Genomic DNA, 19375 nt, shown 5'->3' with positions numbered 1-19375 from the left:
TAGAAGCCCTGCCTGATCAATCTACAGTGCCTTCCAGGCAATCACCTCCGCACTTGCTTTACCCTCTACAGAGGGGAACCTGGTTAATCAGGAAAGAAACTCCCTCAAAAGGTAAACAGTGAGTAGAGTGTACATATGGCGGAAAACAAATGACTCTTGGTACCATGTTGTGGGAATTATCTCGCTTCAATAGATAAAGGAGTAGGGCAAGCCCAGGTGGCACTGGTGAGTGACCGCCTCCATTACATGCTCCATTCCTGACGTGTGCACCAGCCTCTCAGAGAAAACCCCATCCGTACACTCGGCAGTCTCAGAACTGCGCTGTCCACTTGTCGTGTGGCTCTGTGTCGATACTGTGCGCCACCATGGCCGTGACTGCCTGTCAGGGCTTGGGGTTTGTGGTTTCCCTGATTGGGATTGCGGGCATCATTGCTGCCACCTGCATGGACCAGTGGAGCACCCAAGACTTGTACAACAACCCCGTGACAGCTGTATTCAACTACCAGGGGCTGTGGCGCTCTTGTGTCCGAGAGAGCTCTGGCTTCACCGAGTGCCGGGGCTACTTCACCCTGCTGGGGCTACCAGGTAAGGGCCAGGTGCCTGGCTGGCTGGAGGGAGAGATTGGAGGTGGAGAGGAAACTGCAGTCTCTGCCTGGGCACCATGACAGAGACTGCTGGGGGGGGAGGGACTGTGATTCATGTTTGACAGGGGCAACAGCCACCAGCACCAGGGTGGAATTGGAGGACAGGAACCTTAGGGAGAGGAAGTTTCTGGAGCTGTCTGAGCTCCTGTTCCCCTAATTGGATGGTGCCCAATTCTCCCAAAGGAACTTATTTTTTCAATGACTCCTATGTGAGCAATGGCATAGTCTCAATACCCATAGGAACAGGACTCAGGAGGCCCAGACTTCGGACACTTTGTTCCTTTAGCCCCAGAATTCCCCCTCACTGAGTTGGGGACTGCCTATCTCCTGAACCAAGTTCCATCTTCAGGCCTCCTTGTGCCTGACCTCAGTTTCCAGGGACACCTAAGTAAGCAGCAGCGATAGAAATGGGGCAGAGGAAGAAGGCAGAGAAAAAGAACTAGGTGGCTATGTTTCCCTGGGACGTCAGATGGGCCCCTGCTCTGGGGCTCCAGGTTCCTGACCTCCAGAAAATACTGGTGACAAGGAACCAGACTCAGGGCGCTCTTTGCACAGGGGCTTCTGCTGTGGCAAATGGGCTCTGCCATGCAGGGAAAGGTGTTGCAGGCTGTAGTGCCCCCTTCCAGGGATTGGCATATTCACTACACAAGGATTGCGTTTACTCGCTTAGTAGATTGGTCATTTAAGAGAAAAATTCAAGTCACAAGAGTAGAGAATGTTAAAAATGTCTTTCACTCAGAGAGTAAGACAATGAATAAACTTGTTTTTAATTTTGCTTATTTGTTTCTTTCACAAATACATATTGAAGTCTTGAGAGGGGCATTCACCTAAGGTTGGCAATGTAAACAGGATCAGAAATGGAAAAGATGGGGCTTTCTCCTCCAGGAATTTGCCATTTGACTCCAGGGTCAAGACTTAGACACACAAAAAAAGGTAACAAGAGAAGATTTGAATCATATGGTGATTTATTCTTTTATACATTCAACACTTATTTATGGAGAGCTTCCTATAACCTCAGGAATCTGTGGGCCTGCCATTCCCAAAATATAAAAGAGTGCACCAGGCTGGGTATGACAATATGCCAAGTGAGGGGGACAGAGGGCCAGTGCAGCAGGAGAGGAGGGTGAAACTGCAAGACTTCGTCAAGGTGGAAAAACCACAAGTGTCTTGTGAAAAGGAGTTAAGATTTGGAGATAGCAGCAGTACAGAAAGGAAAAACAGCATAGGCAAAGTCATGAGGGTGCCACCACCCAAGTCTTACTCAGGGGCAATGAAAGAATGACCTTGGTTGGGGAAGAAAGTTTTTGTGGGGACGATTATGGAGAGCAATGGATGCCAGGCTAAGGTGTTTGGAAGTCATTGAAAGGTTGGTTGGTTGGTTGGTTGGTTGGTTGGTTGGTTGGTTGGTTTGGGATTGTGGTATTTCAAGGATATTAATCTGGCAAGAAGATGCAAAAGAGATTGAATCAGTAGGACAGTTGAAGGCAAAGGCAGTAAACTAAAGTGGGAAGGAGGGACTGGGTATAAGCAGCAGAACGTGAGCCAGATGGGTGGGTAACTGGCAGCTGGTCAGTGGGGTCTCCCTCCACTAGGGACCAGAAGGAAGATGAACCACTTCCACATTCCTATGTCCTGCAGACCCCTCCTTAGCTCTTGGTCTAACCACTTGCCACTGAGATTCTCCCTCACTGCAGATACAAAGTGCCCAAAACCTGCCCAGTGGCTAGGACTTGGGTCCATGCAGTTACAGGCCATAGTGGGGAGAATCAGACTGTGGCTGACCTCATGCCACACACAGCACCCACAGTGACATCTGAGGGCTTCGTTCTGCTTCACAAAGGAGAAATAACAATGACAAATCATGCACTAGCACTTGAGTAGGCAACTGCCTTACTTGTATTATCTCTACAGCCACCTTGTTAGTTTGGTACTACAATTATAACTTTTTAAGACAAGAAAAGTGATTCTGAGTAACTTGCCCAAGGACACTTACAGATGTAGCCAGAGCTAAAACCCTGTCCTGTCTGCACCTAAGCCCTGGCTTGCAGCCCTAATAGCGAGCCCTAAGACACAAAGCAGAAATCTCTCCTGACCCAAGGTAGAAATTCCCAGTGCAGAAGCACCGTCCTGTTCTCATCTCTTGCCTAAGTCTGATGCTGCAGGCCCATACAGAATTCTTCTTGAATGGGGTCCTGGACTAACAACAGCTGTCAACATCCCCCCACTCTATATATATATATATTTTAGTAGAGATGGGCTTTCACCATGTTAGCCATGATGGTCTCCATCTCCTGACCTCATGATCCACCCGCCTCAGCCTCCCAAAGTGCTGGGATGACAGGCGTGAGTCACCACACCCGGCAACATCCCCCCATTCCCATGCTGGAGAGATAGAGAGATGGAGGCTCAGAAGAGCAAGGTGACTCGCCCACGCTCAAAGACCTAAAACCAAACCAGACTGAATCTACCTGTTATGCCTTCTCTTAAAACGCGTGTGTGTGTGTGTGTAAAATAAAACTATTTGACTATTTAATAGATAGTTTATAGAAGTATTTTTCAAAGAGAATATTATAGATTATAGAGTCCCTTTTAAAAGAAAAAATTCTTACATACCATCAAGGTTGATCTAAAGTATACTTATTTTAACGTTATTTTAATATATACAAGTATAACAATAGATTTAAATTCCTTATGCGTATGTCTTATACAAGTACAAAAACCACATTTGCAAATGTAAGATACATAATACTAAAAAACTAATAAGCCCATATGTAAAATGCAACTGAGTGTGAGCGATAGTGCTCATTTTCATTTGGGGTGAAACAGGACAAAGATATAGCCTCAAAAAGTGGATTTTTTTTAAATTTCACCTCTTTTAGTGTTCAACCTTGATGTTAACAACATAGATTCTCTATTCGCATAGAAGTGTTTTACAAAATAATATTAACTTTAAGGTAATCATGCCTCACACTTAGCCACCACCCTCTCAGCAAAGCATTCTCTCATGCCTGGGGTAATGAGGTGTCTATGACTTGATAGTTCTCTGCAATAGTGTTGCTTGTTTAAGGAAAGGTTGTATTGTGGTGCTCCTGAAATCCAGCTCTAATGGCTATCTTAACCCACTTATTTCTAGAATTAGACCAAAAAAGTTGTTTGCTGTGTATTTACTACCAGTAATTGTAGCAATCAGGTCTGACCAAAGACAGGCCTGTGAAATGCTTGCAGGTGATGCTAATGTACTGACCGCCAGCGTGCAGGCATTTGAGTTTGGAGTTCCCTCAATTCTGTTTTCTGTTTAAGCTACATGACTCCATTCGTTAGCAATTGAGGATGTCATTTGGCTGTCCTCTGGCACAAATATGATCATAAACACCAACACAAACATAATCCGTAAGTAGTCAGCCAAAGGATCTGGAACATTCTTGTTTTAATTTGTTTCTCATTTACATTGAAATGAAAGTATGGAATTTTAAAATTTTCATTGAGAAGCTAACATACCCTGAGGATGGAAACATAGACCCTCAGGCTTAGAGGGAAGAAGACAGATACTACCAAATCCTCCAGAGAAACCCTAGGCATAGAACTGGTGGTCACCTTACTGGGCAAAGTCATTTCACTATGCCCGTAACCAGTAGTCAACCTTTTCTGGACTGACTGGGTTTAAACAAGGTCCCTTCTTGGAGGGATCAAGGAACAAAAAGCAAAGGCCTTTGGTCCTTTCACACACATGGAAATAATAAGGAAATAAAACAACAACATAGAAATTGTGGCATTAGAAGAAATATTTATTCATTCAACAAACATTTATTGAATACCTACAATGTCCCAGGCAGCCTGCACATGGGGAATATAGGTGTCAAAGGACTCATGAATCTAGGAAGACAGACATACAGTAAACAGATCATTGCAACATAGAGTTTCTCAATCTCAGCACTACTGACATTGCGGGCCATATAATTCTTTTCTGTAGGAGCCTCTCCTGCATACTGTAGAACATTTAAAGGCATCTCTGGCCTCCACCCACCAGATATGAGTAGCATCAATACCCATCCACACCAGTTATGGCAACCAAAAATGGCTCCTTACATTGCCAAATGTCCTCTTATGGGCAAATCATCCCTGGTTAAGAACCACAGCAATAAATTGTAGTAAGTGCCATGTCTGGTACAGCGTGCAGACCATGAAGAAAGGGAAGGCTTCCAAAAGGAATGACAGCTGCACTGAATCAATTACAACAGATATGAATTACCCAAGAAGATAAAGAGGCAAAGGGGTTTCCAGAAAGAGAGACCATCATCTTGGAAAATCACAGTGCATGAGAGAGTGTACTATGTTAAGAAAATTAAAAGAACTTAGTTCTGCTTATGTGTGATATGGGCTGGGGAAGGTGGAGTGCACGGTACAATGATATATGTTAAACACTTAAGAATAATATGTTTAAATATTTGGCAAAATCAAAATGAACAAAGTTTTACTAAGAAATTTTTTAAAGACTTAGTAGAAATATACAAGTTTCTAGATGGGAATGTTATTCAAATGTAAATTTGTCTCTAATTAACATGTAATAATAATAATAGAATTTATTAAGACCTTGCTATGTGCCAGGCATTGTTTTAAGAAATTAACATATGCCTGTTGTGATTTAGCTGGAGAGTCAGAATAATAAAAATTTCTTTAAAGAAATTAATATATGCCTGTATTAATATACATAAGTTAAATAATTATAAAAATTTAGGCCAGGCATGGTGGCTCACACCTATAATCCCAGCACTTAGGGAGGCCAAGGCAGGGGGGATCATTTGAGGTCAGGAGTTCAAGACCAGCCTCACCAACATGGTGAAACCTTGTCTCTACTAAAAATACAAAAAAATTAGCCAGGTGTGGTGGTGCACGCCTGAAGTCCCAGCTACTCAGGAGGCTGAGGCAAGAGAATCACTTGAACCCAGGAGGTGGAGGTTGCAGTGGGCCGAGACTGCACCACTGCACTCAAGCCTGGGCAACAGAGTGAGACTCTGTCTCAAAAAAAAAATTTTTTTAGATAAACTACCTATACGTACTTTAATCTTTGCAACTACCCTATGAAGTAAGTAGTAGTATTATCTCCGTTTTGTAGGTGAGGAAACAAGCACAAAGAGGTTAAAATATTTGCTTAATGGCACTGTGGTAGTAAATGGCAGGATGAAGATTCAGACCATACAGGCGTTCTTCAGAGCCTGAGCTCTTCTCCTTTACAAGAATTCCTATCAAAACACCGGTAAGAGTTTCCCCATGGGAACTTGACAAAATGTCTAGGTATAAGAAGAAGCAGACAAAAAAACAAAAGTTTTTTTTTTTTTTTTTACGAATAATAAAGTGATGGGCTAACGCTGCCAGATATTCAACCAAATATTAAAGCTTTGAAAGTTAAAAGTATGCTTTGGCACAACGATGGACAAAGAGATTAATGGACCAAAATCTAAAATCAGAAAGACATATATGTGAGTTGAATATAAGATAGAGAAGATTTTACAAAGCAATGAAGAAAAAGGAAGTTACTTAGTTAATGCTGTAGAAGTTACTGACTAGCTTTTTTGGAAGGAAAAAGTAATTACAGTATGACTAACAAATATACCAAAATAAATCCTAGATTAATTAAATATTTTAAAATATAAGATAATTTTAAGCATTTTAAAATTACAAAATAATTCTAGAATAACTATCTCCTAAATGGAAACTATTCTCTCAGCATAGAAATAGTGAAGGAAAACACAAAGAAAAAGTAAATTGATTTGACTACATCAAATATTTATTGAGCATACTTTATGTACCAGGCACCAGGAAGCACATAGAATAAAATACATTATATGTTTTTTCCTAAATCATGAACGGAATTTAAAAGCAAATAATCAATGGGAAAAGATGTTTTTAGTAATTACAGCAATGTATTAAAATCCTTAACAAATACGTAGCTCAGATAAACTGACAGAAAAAGTGCTAAAATTCTAGTAAATCAGTGAGGAAGGAATACAAACTGACAATTCAAGAAAAGAAAAAAAATCAAATGCTTCATACAAACTTGTTGGGTTTTTGTTTTTCTTCTTTTCTATTTTTGATGAACTTTTTTTTTTTATTTTTATACTTTCAGTTCTGGGATACATGTGCAGATGTGCAGGTTTGTTACATAGGTATACATGTGCCACGGTGGTTTGCTGCACCCATTAACCCACCATCTACATTAGGTATTTCTCCTAATGCTATCCCTCCCCTTGCCACCCAACCCCCAACAGGCCCTGGTGTGTGATGTTCCCCTCCCTGTACCCATATGTTCACATTGTTCAGCTCCCACTTATGAGTGAGAACATGCAGAGTTTGGTTTTCTATTCCTGTGTTTGTTTGCTGAGAATGGTTGTTTCTAGCTTCATCCATGTCCCTGCAAAGGACATGAACTTATATTCTTTTTTTTTTTTTAAAGACTCAAACTCAGTAATTAAAGAGATGCAAGTTAAAACAAGTAATCATATACATATATAACTTGCCAAATTCACAATGTAGACTAGGATGTAAAGAGATAAGAACTTTCAAACACTGCTGTTAGGATAAAACTCATAGAAAGCAATATGGTTGCGTATAAAAAAAGATTTTTTAAAACTTCACAGTTTTTGACAACTTAATTTCACTCATAGGAATCTATCCTAAAAGAGTCATCAGAAATGCTGACAAAGAGTTATCTGTAAGATGTTCATCATAACACTACCTTTTATTCAAAAAAATGGGGGAAAGTACAATCTAACTATACAAAAATAGGTGAATAATAGCACTTCTATATAATGAAATACTAACACACTCATATTAAATGATGTTTACAAGAGCTTTGGTGAAACTAATACAATTAAGTGAAAAGAGCAAAACATCAAACTGTATTATCCTTTATGTAAAAAATACATACAGAGAATTGATAAGAAGGAAGTATGCCAAATATTTTGTCTAGGGTTTAAAATTGTGAGCAATTTGTTCAAATTCTCTCCAAATTTTCTATTATGCACACCAAAAGGTGAAATTAAAACTTACGGATATATAATGTAGTAATATTTTTGAAGAAAAAAATTAATAGATGTGTCAATTGTTTTTCTCATTAGTATATTCATTTTACTTCTTCCTAATTCCTAGCTATAATATTTTCTATTGTTATCTATGCCACCATTTTTGCCTAATTACCATAGACAGTGTTATAAAAAGTGGTGGAAATGTTTTCTCCAATGTCAGTAAAATAATATAAGCTCCTGGAAGCTTACAACCTGAAATGACGCTGCCAGGGCCGTATTTACACCTGAATGTAGGGATGATTTCCCCTAGGAAGTCAGCAAAAAATTTAGCTCCATTTTAAAGGTGATTAAACAAAGTTGTATCAACCCCATTATTGTTAAACAGAATCAGACCTGGACTTATCTGGTAGAGATACATCGATATGTTTCAATAAAGCCTATTGCCATAAATGAGAAAGTCATATTTTCCTCTGCAGACCCCCATTCATTTTTTCACTGATTCGGCTCAAATAGTAGTCTGCTCAGAGTCCAGAAAACTTACCAGGAAGTTAAAAAATCCTATCTTCCTGGTGTTTTAAAACACATCAATATTTATTTTACACAGAAGAAGAAGTTTGTAGATTTACAATTTCCCTCCTCTCGTTCAGTCTTCTGTCTAGGAAGAGATAGTCTTAGTTCATCCTTTAAAATTAACTTTTTCTAGTTTCAAAAAAGTGACACTGTCTCCATTTCAGCCAAGAAAGAAGATTTAATTCATTGTTATCTGAGTAACATTTTTCCCTATTTTGAAACTCTGCAGGAAAACATTTGCATAGGGAAACTGGGGGAGGAACTGCCACAGATGAAAAATAGATAACTTTAATCAACTATTTTTTATTTTTCCATCTTCAATTTATGTTTTTGGTGGTATTCTAACACGTGTATATGTATTGTTGGGGTCGGGTTAGACAAATGTCATAAATTGAACATCTGAAAATCAAACAGATAGAGCTTTTTAAGAATAAAAAGAGGCCGGGCACGGTGGCTCACGCCTGTAATCACAGCACTTTGGGAGGCCGAGGCGGGCGGATCACGAAGTCAGGAGACCGAGACCACGGTGAAATCCCATCTCTACTAAAAATACAAAAAATTAGCCTGGCGCGGTGGCGGAAGCCTGTAGTCCCAGCTACTCGGGAGGCTGAGGCAGGAGAATGGCGGGAACCCGGGAGGCGGAGCTTGCAGTGAGCTGAGATTGGCCACTGCCCTCCAGCCTGGGTGACAGAGTGAGACTCCATCTCAAAAAAAAAAAAAATTAAAAAGATACCATTTGACCTAGCAATCTCATTACTGGGTATATACCCAAAGGAATATAAACCATCCTACTATAAAAACACATGCACAGTATGTTTATTGCAGCACTATTTATAATAGCAAAGATGTGGAACCAACCCAAATGCCCATCAATGATAGACTGGATAAAGAAAATGTGGCACATATACACCATGGAATACTATGCAGCCATAAAAAGGAATGAGATCATATCCTTTGCAGGAACATAAATGAAGCTGGAAGCCATCATCCTGGGCAAACTAACACAGGAACAAAAAACCAAACACCACATGTTCTCACTCATAAGTGGGAGCTGAACAATGAGAACACATGGACACAGGGAGGGGAAAAACACACACTGGGGCCTGTTAGGGGTTAGGGGGATGAGGGGAGAGAACCTAGATGATGGGTCAATAGGTGCAGCAAACCACCATGGCACATGTATACCTATGTAACAAACCTGCACATGTATCCTGGAACTTAAAGTAAAATAAATTTTTTTTTAAATGAAATAAATTTTTAAAATGAGGATAAAAAGCCTGCCTGTTGGTTGAAATAAAAGTAAGATAGACTCTGTCCATGGAGACAGTGGTAGAATCATTCCTGAATTATTCCAACAACAGTTTTCAACCTAATTGGTCAATCTATGCCCAGCAGCAGAAACCAGTGTCACTTATGGCTGTCCCTTTCCCTCCTTTTAGAACTGGCCTTGTAACTCAACTCAAGGGATACACAGCCATCAACACTCCTTCACTGTAAATCATGTAACTGTTGCTTACCGTCTTCTTTTAGGCTTTCTGGCTCATGCTTCACTCTCTAGAAACACTGATCACGGAACCTAAAGTAAGGTGTGCAGTGAAGGGAAGTGTTGCCTCCATTCAAATTATGGGTAGTTCTTCCCTGTTTGCTTTCTGTGTTTGCTGGGAATAATGCTGTGGGAGCGGTGGCTGGGTGCACCCAAGATAACAAAATGTCCAGACACAGAGGCTCGTTTCCTGGAGAACCTGTAAAGATCTATATAGGTTAAAGATTGGAGTATGTATGTGGGTGGGTGGGTGTGTGTGTGTGTGTGTGTGTGTGTGTGTATTTCAGGGCCTTGAGGTCCAGATTTTGGAGAGTCTCATTAAAATGTCCCTGGAGGGCCAAGTGCGGTGGCTCATGCCTGCAATCCCAGCACTTCGGGAGGCCAAGGGAGGCAGATCATTTGAAGCCAGGAGTTCGAGACCAGCCTGACCTACATGGTGAAACCCTGTCTCTACTAAAATACAAAAATTAGCTGGGTGTGGTGGCAGGTGCCTGTAATCTCAGCTAGTCAAGAAGCTGAGGCAGGAGAATCGCTTGAATCCAGGAGGTGGAGGTTGCAGTGAGCCAAGATCACGCCACTGCACTCCAGCGTGGGTGGCAGAGTGAGACTCCCTCTCAAAAAAAAAATAAATAAATAAAATTTAAAAATATCTCTGGAGGCTGGGCACAGTGGGTCACGCCTGTAATCCCAGCACTTTGGGAAGCCAAGATAAGCAGATCACTTGAGCTCAGGAATTTGAGCCCAGCATGGGCAACACGGTGAAACCCTGTCTCTACTAAAAATACAATAATTAGCTGGGTGTGGTGGTATGCACGTGTAGTTCCAGATACCTTGGAGGCTGAGGCATGAGAATTGCTTGAACCCGGGAGGCAGAAGTTGCAGTGACCCTGGTGACACCACTGCACTCCAGTCTGGGCAACAGAGCAAGACTCCATCTCAAAAAAAAAAAAAAAAAAGGCTCTGGATTCAGAGGCCAGACATACCTGACCCCCACATCCATCAACCAATTCTCTAGCAAAATTTAGTTGTATAGACAAAACACAACACCTGATGTCTTCAGCCAAGTCTCTCTACTGTGATTACACAATTCCTAATATTTTGACCAATTCGAGTGAAAACTTTTCTGCAAAATGTAGAAGATAGTGTATGGATCTGAAAAGGCTCTGGAGTGTTCTAGTTTAGATCTCACATGTTGTGGATGAAGAACCTGTGACCTGCAAGGGCTTAGGAGTTTGCCCCCAACATGCCCAGCACATGGCAAGTTAGGGGCAGCATCAGGAGCAGATCCTAAGCCTCTCAGTGACCAGGCGAAGGACTTCAGTCCAGCTAGCCCTGGTCCCTCCTCTGGCCTTTGTGGGACTTTCTGTGCCAGCCACAGAGTCCTCTTGTGGTTGTTGTGGCACGAGTGAAAGCATGAGATGGAAATCAACGGGATCCCTGGCTTCCTCTCATCCCAGTTCCAATGCTTGTGACCAAGAGCGTAGCTCTAGGATTTGGCTTCGTGTTCTCAAAATTAGGGACAACTTTGCCTGCCCCTGCGGCTGCATATGGAAATAGAGAAAGAGCGCTGGACTGGAAGCTGAGGTGGGAGCCCCACCCCTGCCCGTTTTTAGAGTATCTATGGTTCCAGGCCCTGGGACAAGTCCCTTAACTTATCTGTACTTTTCTTGACTCACAACCCAAAAATGGGGATAATAGTACCTACCCTACCCATTTCTGTAAGATCAAAATGGAACGATGTAAGTGAAAAGTCGTTTATGAGTTGTGAGGAGAAAATGTGAAAAATCTGGTTTAAGACAGAGCACGGTGGGTGCTTCCCAGGGCCATCTTAAGCAAGCTCAGCCAAAGTGGTCTGCAATCGCGTTCCCAGTGGTGGGGATACGTCAGCCTTTTCTCCAGAAGACGGCGCTCTGGGTGGAGCCAGAGCTGGAAGGAGGCCGGTCCCGCCTGGAGCAGGGAGTCCTTCTGCGCCCTGGCACGGCTCTGCGCTGAACCCACCCGGCATGCGGAGCGCAGACAAGTGCCTCTTGGGCCCGCTTCTTTAACAAATGTAAAAATAATGCCCTTGAACCAGGAGTGAAACTGAGCTATCTAAGGAAAACACTGTGAGCAAATACTGAGAGCCTAGGGAAACCATCTGATTAGAAGAGCTCCCCTCAGGAGCGCGTTAGCTGCACACCTTCGGCAGCAGGAGGGCGGCAGCTTCTCGCAGCGGCAGGGCGGGCGGCCGGGATCATGTCCACCACCACATGCCAAGTGGTGGCGTTCCTCCTGTCCATCCTGGGGCTGGCGGGCTGCATCGCGGCCACCGGGATGGACATGTGGAGCACCCAGGACCTGTACGACAACCCCGTCACCTCCGTGTTCCAGTACGAAGGGCTCTGGAGGAGCTGCGTGAGGCAAAGCTCGGGGTTCACAGAGTGCAGGCCCTATTTCACCATCCTGGGCCTTCCAGGTAGGCACCGCACACCCCGGGGCAGGGCCAGGTGAGCCAGGTGAGCCCAGGGAAGGGGGCGTTTGCGCTGAGCCCCACTCCCGCCTCTGGGTGAGGACCCTGGCAGCTCTGGCTCAGAATAAAAGGTGTGAATAAAAGGAGAAGCTGGCTCGTGTCAAATAGGGCAACAGTCATGCAGGAGAAAATCGGAGGATTAATACTGAAGGTGAGGGAATCGCTAGTAAGGAGGCAGGCCTCAAGAGGAATGGGTCTACTGTAAGGGGATGTTCATGATACCTGGAATAAACTCGTGTTTCTCAAGGAGAAAATAAATTGTGTGCATTACATGCACGTGGCTTGCTGCTGCCTGCACATATATGGCAGCAGGGAAGCGGGATGCTGAGTATTTTGTTATATCTGGAAAAGTTTATTGAGAGCTAATTTCATTTTCTTTCCATTTCAGTTAAATTTTTCAAAGTTGGAGTCTCTGTGGGTACCAAAAAGAATGTTGCCATTAAATTACAAATATTCTTTCTCTGCATTTGTATTAAGAATATCCGGTATGCTGTCCTAAAAATCAATGTATATCAAAATATAATTACAGAATTATAATTATATTGTGTCAAAATATAAATATAATTACAAATGTGACATCTTTTCACCCCTAAAGATGAAATAAACCCCTGCTTTTAATACAGATAATTACTTCAAATATGCATCATCGCAACTTTGCATTCTGAATAATATGGGAGCTCTATTTGTATTTTTTAAATGCAAACAAGAAAATAATAGATCAAGCTAATTAGTGGCTCTAAGGGGTGGCCAAGATGTGAGTGTGACGGAGAAAGGAGAACAATGTTAGATTTTGCCTCTCTGAAACAAATACCTTTTATAAACAAGTGGATGGAAATAAATTTGCAAGAAATTGTGAAGAGGCTGCAGAGCCCTTGAAACTGAATTGAATTGTGAAAAGCAATTCAACTAATCCAAGTTCATTTTCAGAAAGAAATAGAAGATGGGTGTCAGAGTAGAAGAACTGGACTATTTATTCTGTTTTTTGGAAGCCACTCATTGCAGGACCAATAGGATCACTGACTCTGTGGAAAGACCTGCTTAGGGAAGCAAGGGAGGTAGAACCTGGCCAGAAAAAAGAGAACCAGACTGAGGAGGGATTATGCTGTAGTGGGAGGGGAGAGGTGAGACTCAGGAAATGCGACACGGAGTGTTGAGTTGCTAATTATGTCTAATTTTAACTATCATATAAAGGAAAAGATTGTCCTCATATTCAAAATTAAGGCATGATATCTTATGACTTCATGTTCAATAACCTCTCCCCAGGGCCCTACTACATATTATCAATCTCTTGCTCACTCTGTATCACAGTCTCCATACACAGGGCTCCTGAATATTCCCACTCTCCTAAATGGGCAAACTCCATTGCCTCCACTGTGACTTGTCACTCCTATTCTATCAACAGATCCTATCTCCATGACACCCTCTTAGAATAGTTCCACTTCTCCCCCTTGACAGAACAAGATTCTCCTCCCTGCTTTCCTGCTAAGGTCAAACTCTCCTGCTAAGGTCAACCTCCCCAGCAGGGCTCTGAAGGCCTCATGCCCTGTTGGTCATCCCCTCTCCTCCTTGCCTCTTTCATCTCTTCTCCTCACTTGTGCATATGGCCTCCTTTCCGGGGAAATCTGTTGATCCTGATCATTGTCAAGTTCTGTCTCTCTCCTGGGTCACTGACAAACCAAATTAAAAGACTAAATTTTTCCACTACCTCTCACCCTTAGCCTTTCTCAGTCTGGTTTCTATCCTTCATCTCTTTAGAATGTTTGCTTTTTTGACCATAGCAGAGGATGAAGAGGAGTCTTTCAGTTACTAACTCCTAGTTCTCAGTTCTCATCTCCTTAGACATTTCAAAACCCAGCCAACTTCTGTGGTTCCCCATTCCCAGCTTAATTAGGTACACACATAACAGCCTGACACCAAACCTTCCTAACCCCTCACCTAACTTCCCTGGCGGTCTCTTACTCCCCCATCCTGTTTCTTCTGTCCTTTCAGTGTACCCTGGACTTGGTCCTGGACACCCACTGCTCCTGCTCCCCTGAATTCCCCCCTCCACCACCCCAACTGTCCTCTCACAAATCTTCCCCCACACCTCCTCAAGCCCCCAAATTGAATAAAGCTTCCACAAGTCTCTGTACCAAACCCAGAGCACTCTCATAGCATTGAGCATATTCGCTCCTCGTGACACTGCTCTCAAATCTGAGAAGCATTTATTGCATACCTACAAAGAGTACACAACACAAAACTGGTCTTGTCGGCACCGTAAATTCCAGTGGAGGGGACAGGTGTGTGCGTGAATATCAAAGCAAAGGCAACACATGGCATGGGGCTTTGACACAGATGTTTGGAGCACCAGAAAGAAAGTGGTTATTCAGTAGGAAGAGTCAGGAGGGGGGAAAATCAGGACAGTTTCAGTAAAGGAGTTCTGTTTGAGTCGGAACTTTAGCTTATTAACTTGGTTATTTTTACATTTGTCTCATTCAGCTTCTATGTGGCGGTTCCCTTCAGCTAGATAAGAATTATTTCCCCAGTTCCCAGAAAAGGGCCTGGTAGAGTGAGTATTCAGCAAAGGATTGATAAACTAAGTTGAATTAAATAGTACGAATAGTTCATTTTAAGTGTTTATGCAAGCCATTGAACTAAAAACAGGTTAAGGTCTTCCCCCAAAAAGGACAGTAAATCATATCTGTACTACAAACTTTTTGTTATTATGGCTCCATATATAGAAAAGGACCTGGTCCTCCTCCTGCCTGGAACAGATTCATCTGTTCATCCAATCATGTATTTAACAAATATCTCTTGCATGCCTACTGTGTTGCAGAGGCTAGAGTTCAGAGACTCTATTAGTCAGAGTAGTTAATGTCTGCTGCTGCAACAAACAAACCTAAACATCTCAATGGCTTAACACAACAAAAGTTTACTTCCTGCCCACATAAAGTCCACTGTAGGAAGAGCAGCCTCCTTGAGCTACATTATTCAAAGTTGCTGGGGCAAGAGAAGAAAGGCTTGAAGGAGGCACAACAGTTCTTAACTGCTTCAATCTGAAAGTAACACATGTCACTCACAGTGCATTGGCCAGAACTAGCCATACGGCTCCAGGAGCTGGGAGATGTAGGAGCACATAGCTCTTCGGTGAGCACCTACTGTCTCTACCACAGGGAGCATTTGAATCGTAACTGCCTGGGCTGCAACACATCAACCACACTTATTTCAGTTCTGCCAGTCAGATAATTCCCTGAACATCAAATAGTCAAAACCAATGAGATTGCAGAAGAAGATATACCATTAATTTATATTCAAACAAATATGATTGAATTATATGTGTAAACTATCATCTGATACAAGATAATATATAGTGTGTAATTCAGAGCTAGACATTTCGGTGGGGATGGCCTGGAATCAGGAAAAAGGAGGGGTTTGAGGCAAATTTCTACACAGTAAAAATTCCCTAGCATTTAATAACAGAGGAATGTAAATATGGCCATGGGCGGGGGGCAGGAAAAAGCACATTTTTTTCAAAAAGCAAGGAGGAAGAAAGGAACAGTGGATGAGGGAGAGAGGAAGGGAAGGCGAGAAAGAAGAAAGTAGAGAGGGAGAGAGGAAGAGAGGTGGGAGAATTGGTGATGCTAGGTACTTTTATTCCATGTCAGGCCAGACAAAGACCTCTTAGAGAGGGAACGCAGTTGCCACTCATGGAAATCTGAGATGTTTCAGACCCACAAAAGGAGAGATCCTTGGCTCTCTGAGAAGGATTTTAGGGAAGCTGGAAGAAATGACTTCCTCAAATCCCATCTGGAGGACAGCAAATGTGAGTGTCAGGGCCAGTAGCAATGCATTGAGGGCTCTTGGAAACTGTTGGTCACAAGACCATCTGTTGGTAAGCTCTGTCGGTGGGAAGATTGTGGCCAGAGGACTCTGATATGCCTGTCTTTCATCTCCCACAAAACCCAGCATGGCCCACAACAAGCACAGGGGGTTGGGGAAGTAGGAAGTGGGTGCTGCTTTGTGTCCTGTCTCCTAGTTGTGCTGTGAAAAGTCAAGCTGGGCTGAACCACCATAGGAACTGGGGGACAGTTCCCAGCAGCCACCACAGAAGTGTACCCCAGTTCTGCTTATCTGAGTTGAGGGAAGAGGATTTCACCAAAAGCCAGAAAAAAACACTTCTTGGGATTGAGTTTGCAGAAAAGGAGGTACTTTAAATCACTGAAAATCTGTGGCCTTCAAGAAGAGTATGGACTTAAAAGCAGACAGTCCCCATGCAGCAGGAGTGGCTGCACTACAAATTGGCACCCCAAAATACAAATATCTATTTGATGACTTAGATAAGGAATGGGCAGGAGCTGGGAGTGGTGGCTTACACCTGTAATCCCAGCACTTTGGGAGGCCAAGGTGGGAGGATTGCTTGAGGCCAGCAGTTCAAGACCAGCCTGGGCAACAAAATGAGATCCCATCTCTACAGTAAGTTTAAAATTTTTTACAACTAGCTAGGAACAGTGGTATATGCCTGTAATCCCAGCTATTCGGGAGACTGTGGCAGGAAAATCACTGGAGCTGGAGTTAGAAGTTGCAGTTAACTGTGATCATGCCACTGTACTCCATCTTGGGCAACAAAGTGAAACTTCATCCATCTCTAAAAATAAAATATTTGAAGAACGTAAGAATAGGCAGGAAGATTACCAGGAGGAAAAGGCTCGAAAGAAACTCAAAAGCTAAAGGCAACAATGCAAGGAGATAAAACAGCCCAAGAGGACACTTGTAGGGCTCCTAAAGGAGCTGGAAGGAATAACAACCAGCCAGGACCTAATGCCTAACTTCCCATTAGAAACAGCTGTGTAAAGTATTTTCTTGCGCTTGACGAGGAACCTGGGGAAGACAGACCTGAAGCAGAGGAGCTGGATGAAATGCCTGGAGGGAGAAATGTAAGTTTGCAATGATTCTCCCAGAGAGTTTAATTTTGACCTAGAACCCAGAAAAGTATCACTTTTTAGCACAGAAGTAAGCCTTAAAGTGTTTACAGAAAGGCAAAAGGCAGATACCTATAATACTTTAGTTAATAATCATAATTATCACTGGGCACAGTGGCTTGCACCTGTAATCCTAGCAACGCAGGAGGCTGAGACAGAAGGATCATCACTTGAACCCAGGAATTCAAGGCCACAGTGATCATGCCACTGCACTCCAGCATGGGCAACAGAGCAAGATCCCACCTCAAAAAATAAATATAAATAAATAATTATAATAATCATTACCAGTTATTAAATTCTTCCTAAGCACAATCTCTGTTCTTACAAAATCTCACTTAACTTTTCATTCATCTGACAAAAATGTATCATGTTTCTTTGGAACTTACAGTTGTAGAAGAATGTAATTCAATGCAACAGGCTGTATTGTGTAAACTAAAGATAGATTAATGAAGTAAATGGTGGTGGTAGCAGGACTGCATACTTGTATGTTACCAGCTCTGTATAACTGATAGCTCAAGATTCAATCTCATTGTATTCCACACAGTTGATACAGCATGCAGTGCTCTGAGGACAGTGCCAGAAGTAAAATAACTACTATTTATTGAGCTGCATATTGGCTCTTCAGCTTAATCTTTACAAAAATCAGGAAAACGTGTATTAGCTTTAGGTTTAAAAAGTTGAAAACTGGGGCTGGGGGTGAGGGAAGGACATGCCCAAGGCCTCATGGATAGAAGATGGCAGAAACAGGATGTGAACATAAGGCAAAGACTTCCAAGTCTGCATCCTTTTCCCCTGCCCAGACCCTGTTTCTAAATGCAGGAATGGGCTGCCTTGAGAATTGAAGAGCTTGGTCTAGGCTTGAGCACAATAAGCGCAGAGGGTATATGGGCGTTGACCCATTTGTAACAATATCATCAATGATGTGAAATTAGGAGTATGAATTAAGTTTAAAGCATGGATGACTTGCATCCCATTCACACTTGCCTTCCCTGGAAACAGTGGAAAGGACGAGTAAAGGGCCAACAATGAGCAGAATGGAGAGGGGGCAAAGATATGGCAAACTCATGTCCCTGGCTCCATAATGTCCCAAGCTTGACATCACAGTCAAGTAATGCTTTTTCTAAAGTGTTTGCAAACATTTTGACTAAATTTGGTAAAGTGGTAAGCCTTACAGTTAGAGGGAAGTGAGCTAGAATCAAGGGCACAGCTTGGCCACCTACATCTCTGGACCTCACTTTCCCCATTTGTGAAATGCCTCACAGTAAGACATTTATATGAAAGTGCTGAGCCGGGCACGGTGGCTCACTCCTGTAATCCCAGCACTTTGGGAGGCCAAGGTGGGTGGATCACCTAAGGTCAGGAGTTCAAGACCAGCCTGACCAATATGGTGAAACCCTGTCTCTACTAAAAATATGAACAAATTAGCCGGGCATGGTGGTATGCGCCTGTAGTCCCAGCTACTCGAGAAGCTGAGACAGGAGAATTGCTTGAACCCAGGAGGCAGAGGTTGCAGTGGGCTGAGATCACCCCACTGTACTCCAGCCTGGCTGACAGCAAGACTCTGTCTCAAAAAAAAAACAAAAACAAACAAACAAACAAACAAAGTGCCCTGTGACCCACTTACAAGATCTAGCTCTTGGCATCACTAAATCATCATCGCTGTGTCTACATCACTCAGGGCTCTCAAACACTTAGGACATTTGATCATCTAGCCTTTTTTTCCTCCAAACTCAAAAACATTTTATGAATTCAAATATCCAAAGGAAAGATCACTTAAGGCCCTGTGTTCTCCCTTCCTATCCCCATCCTACCCGTGTTCTGCGTACTTCACTATATCTCAGCTCCTTTGCAGGCACTGAGGGTCTTGATTTTTTTTTTTATATGACTATCTGCATTTTCCCCTTTCTGCTTCAGTGTGTAAAAACAACAGCCACGGGAGAGTTACAGAGTTTCCTATCAACCTATAAATCATATTTACACACACAGGAGTGAAGTTTTAAACCAGACCGCATTTAATCCAGAGAACAGTTTCACAAAACCTTCACAAAATCTAAATCAAAAATCCATAAGGGAAAAAAATGAGACTTCTCATAAGTATCCTTTTTAAAGGAGCTTGTCTGTTTATTTCT

The 19375-nt window shown here is 42.6% G+C and overlaps 1 protein-coding gene across 2 annotated transcripts in view; it reads left to right on the top strand.

Moving 5' to 3' along the window:
• The first annotated feature begins 312 nt into the window (after positions 1 to 312).
• The window catches only part of CLDN18 (claudin 18), a 35143-nt gene continuing 16080 nt past the window's right edge, over positions 313 to 19375 (top strand). The window contains exon 1 of one of the 2 annotated variants that reach the window (XM_038002832.2): positions 313 to 585. In XM_038002832.2, the coding sequence (XP_037858760.1) occupies positions 366 to 585 (220 nt within the window). In that variant the 5' untranslated portion in view covers positions 313 to 365. Of the gene's footprint in view, positions 586 to 11862; positions 12235 to 19375 lie in introns of those variants that run through there. The other variant, XM_008009013.3, reaches the window with a different exon arrangement.

Source organism: Chlorocebus sabaeus, chromosome 15, assembly GCF_047675955.1.
Source record: "Chlorocebus sabaeus isolate Y175 chromosome 15, mChlSab1.0.hap1, whole genome shotgun sequence".
Taxonomy (NCBI): domain Eukaryota; kingdom Metazoa; phylum Chordata; class Mammalia; order Primates; family Cercopithecidae; genus Chlorocebus; species Chlorocebus sabaeus.
Note: the sequence above shows the minus strand (reverse complement) of the source record. Positions and strands in the feature narration are given on the sequence as shown.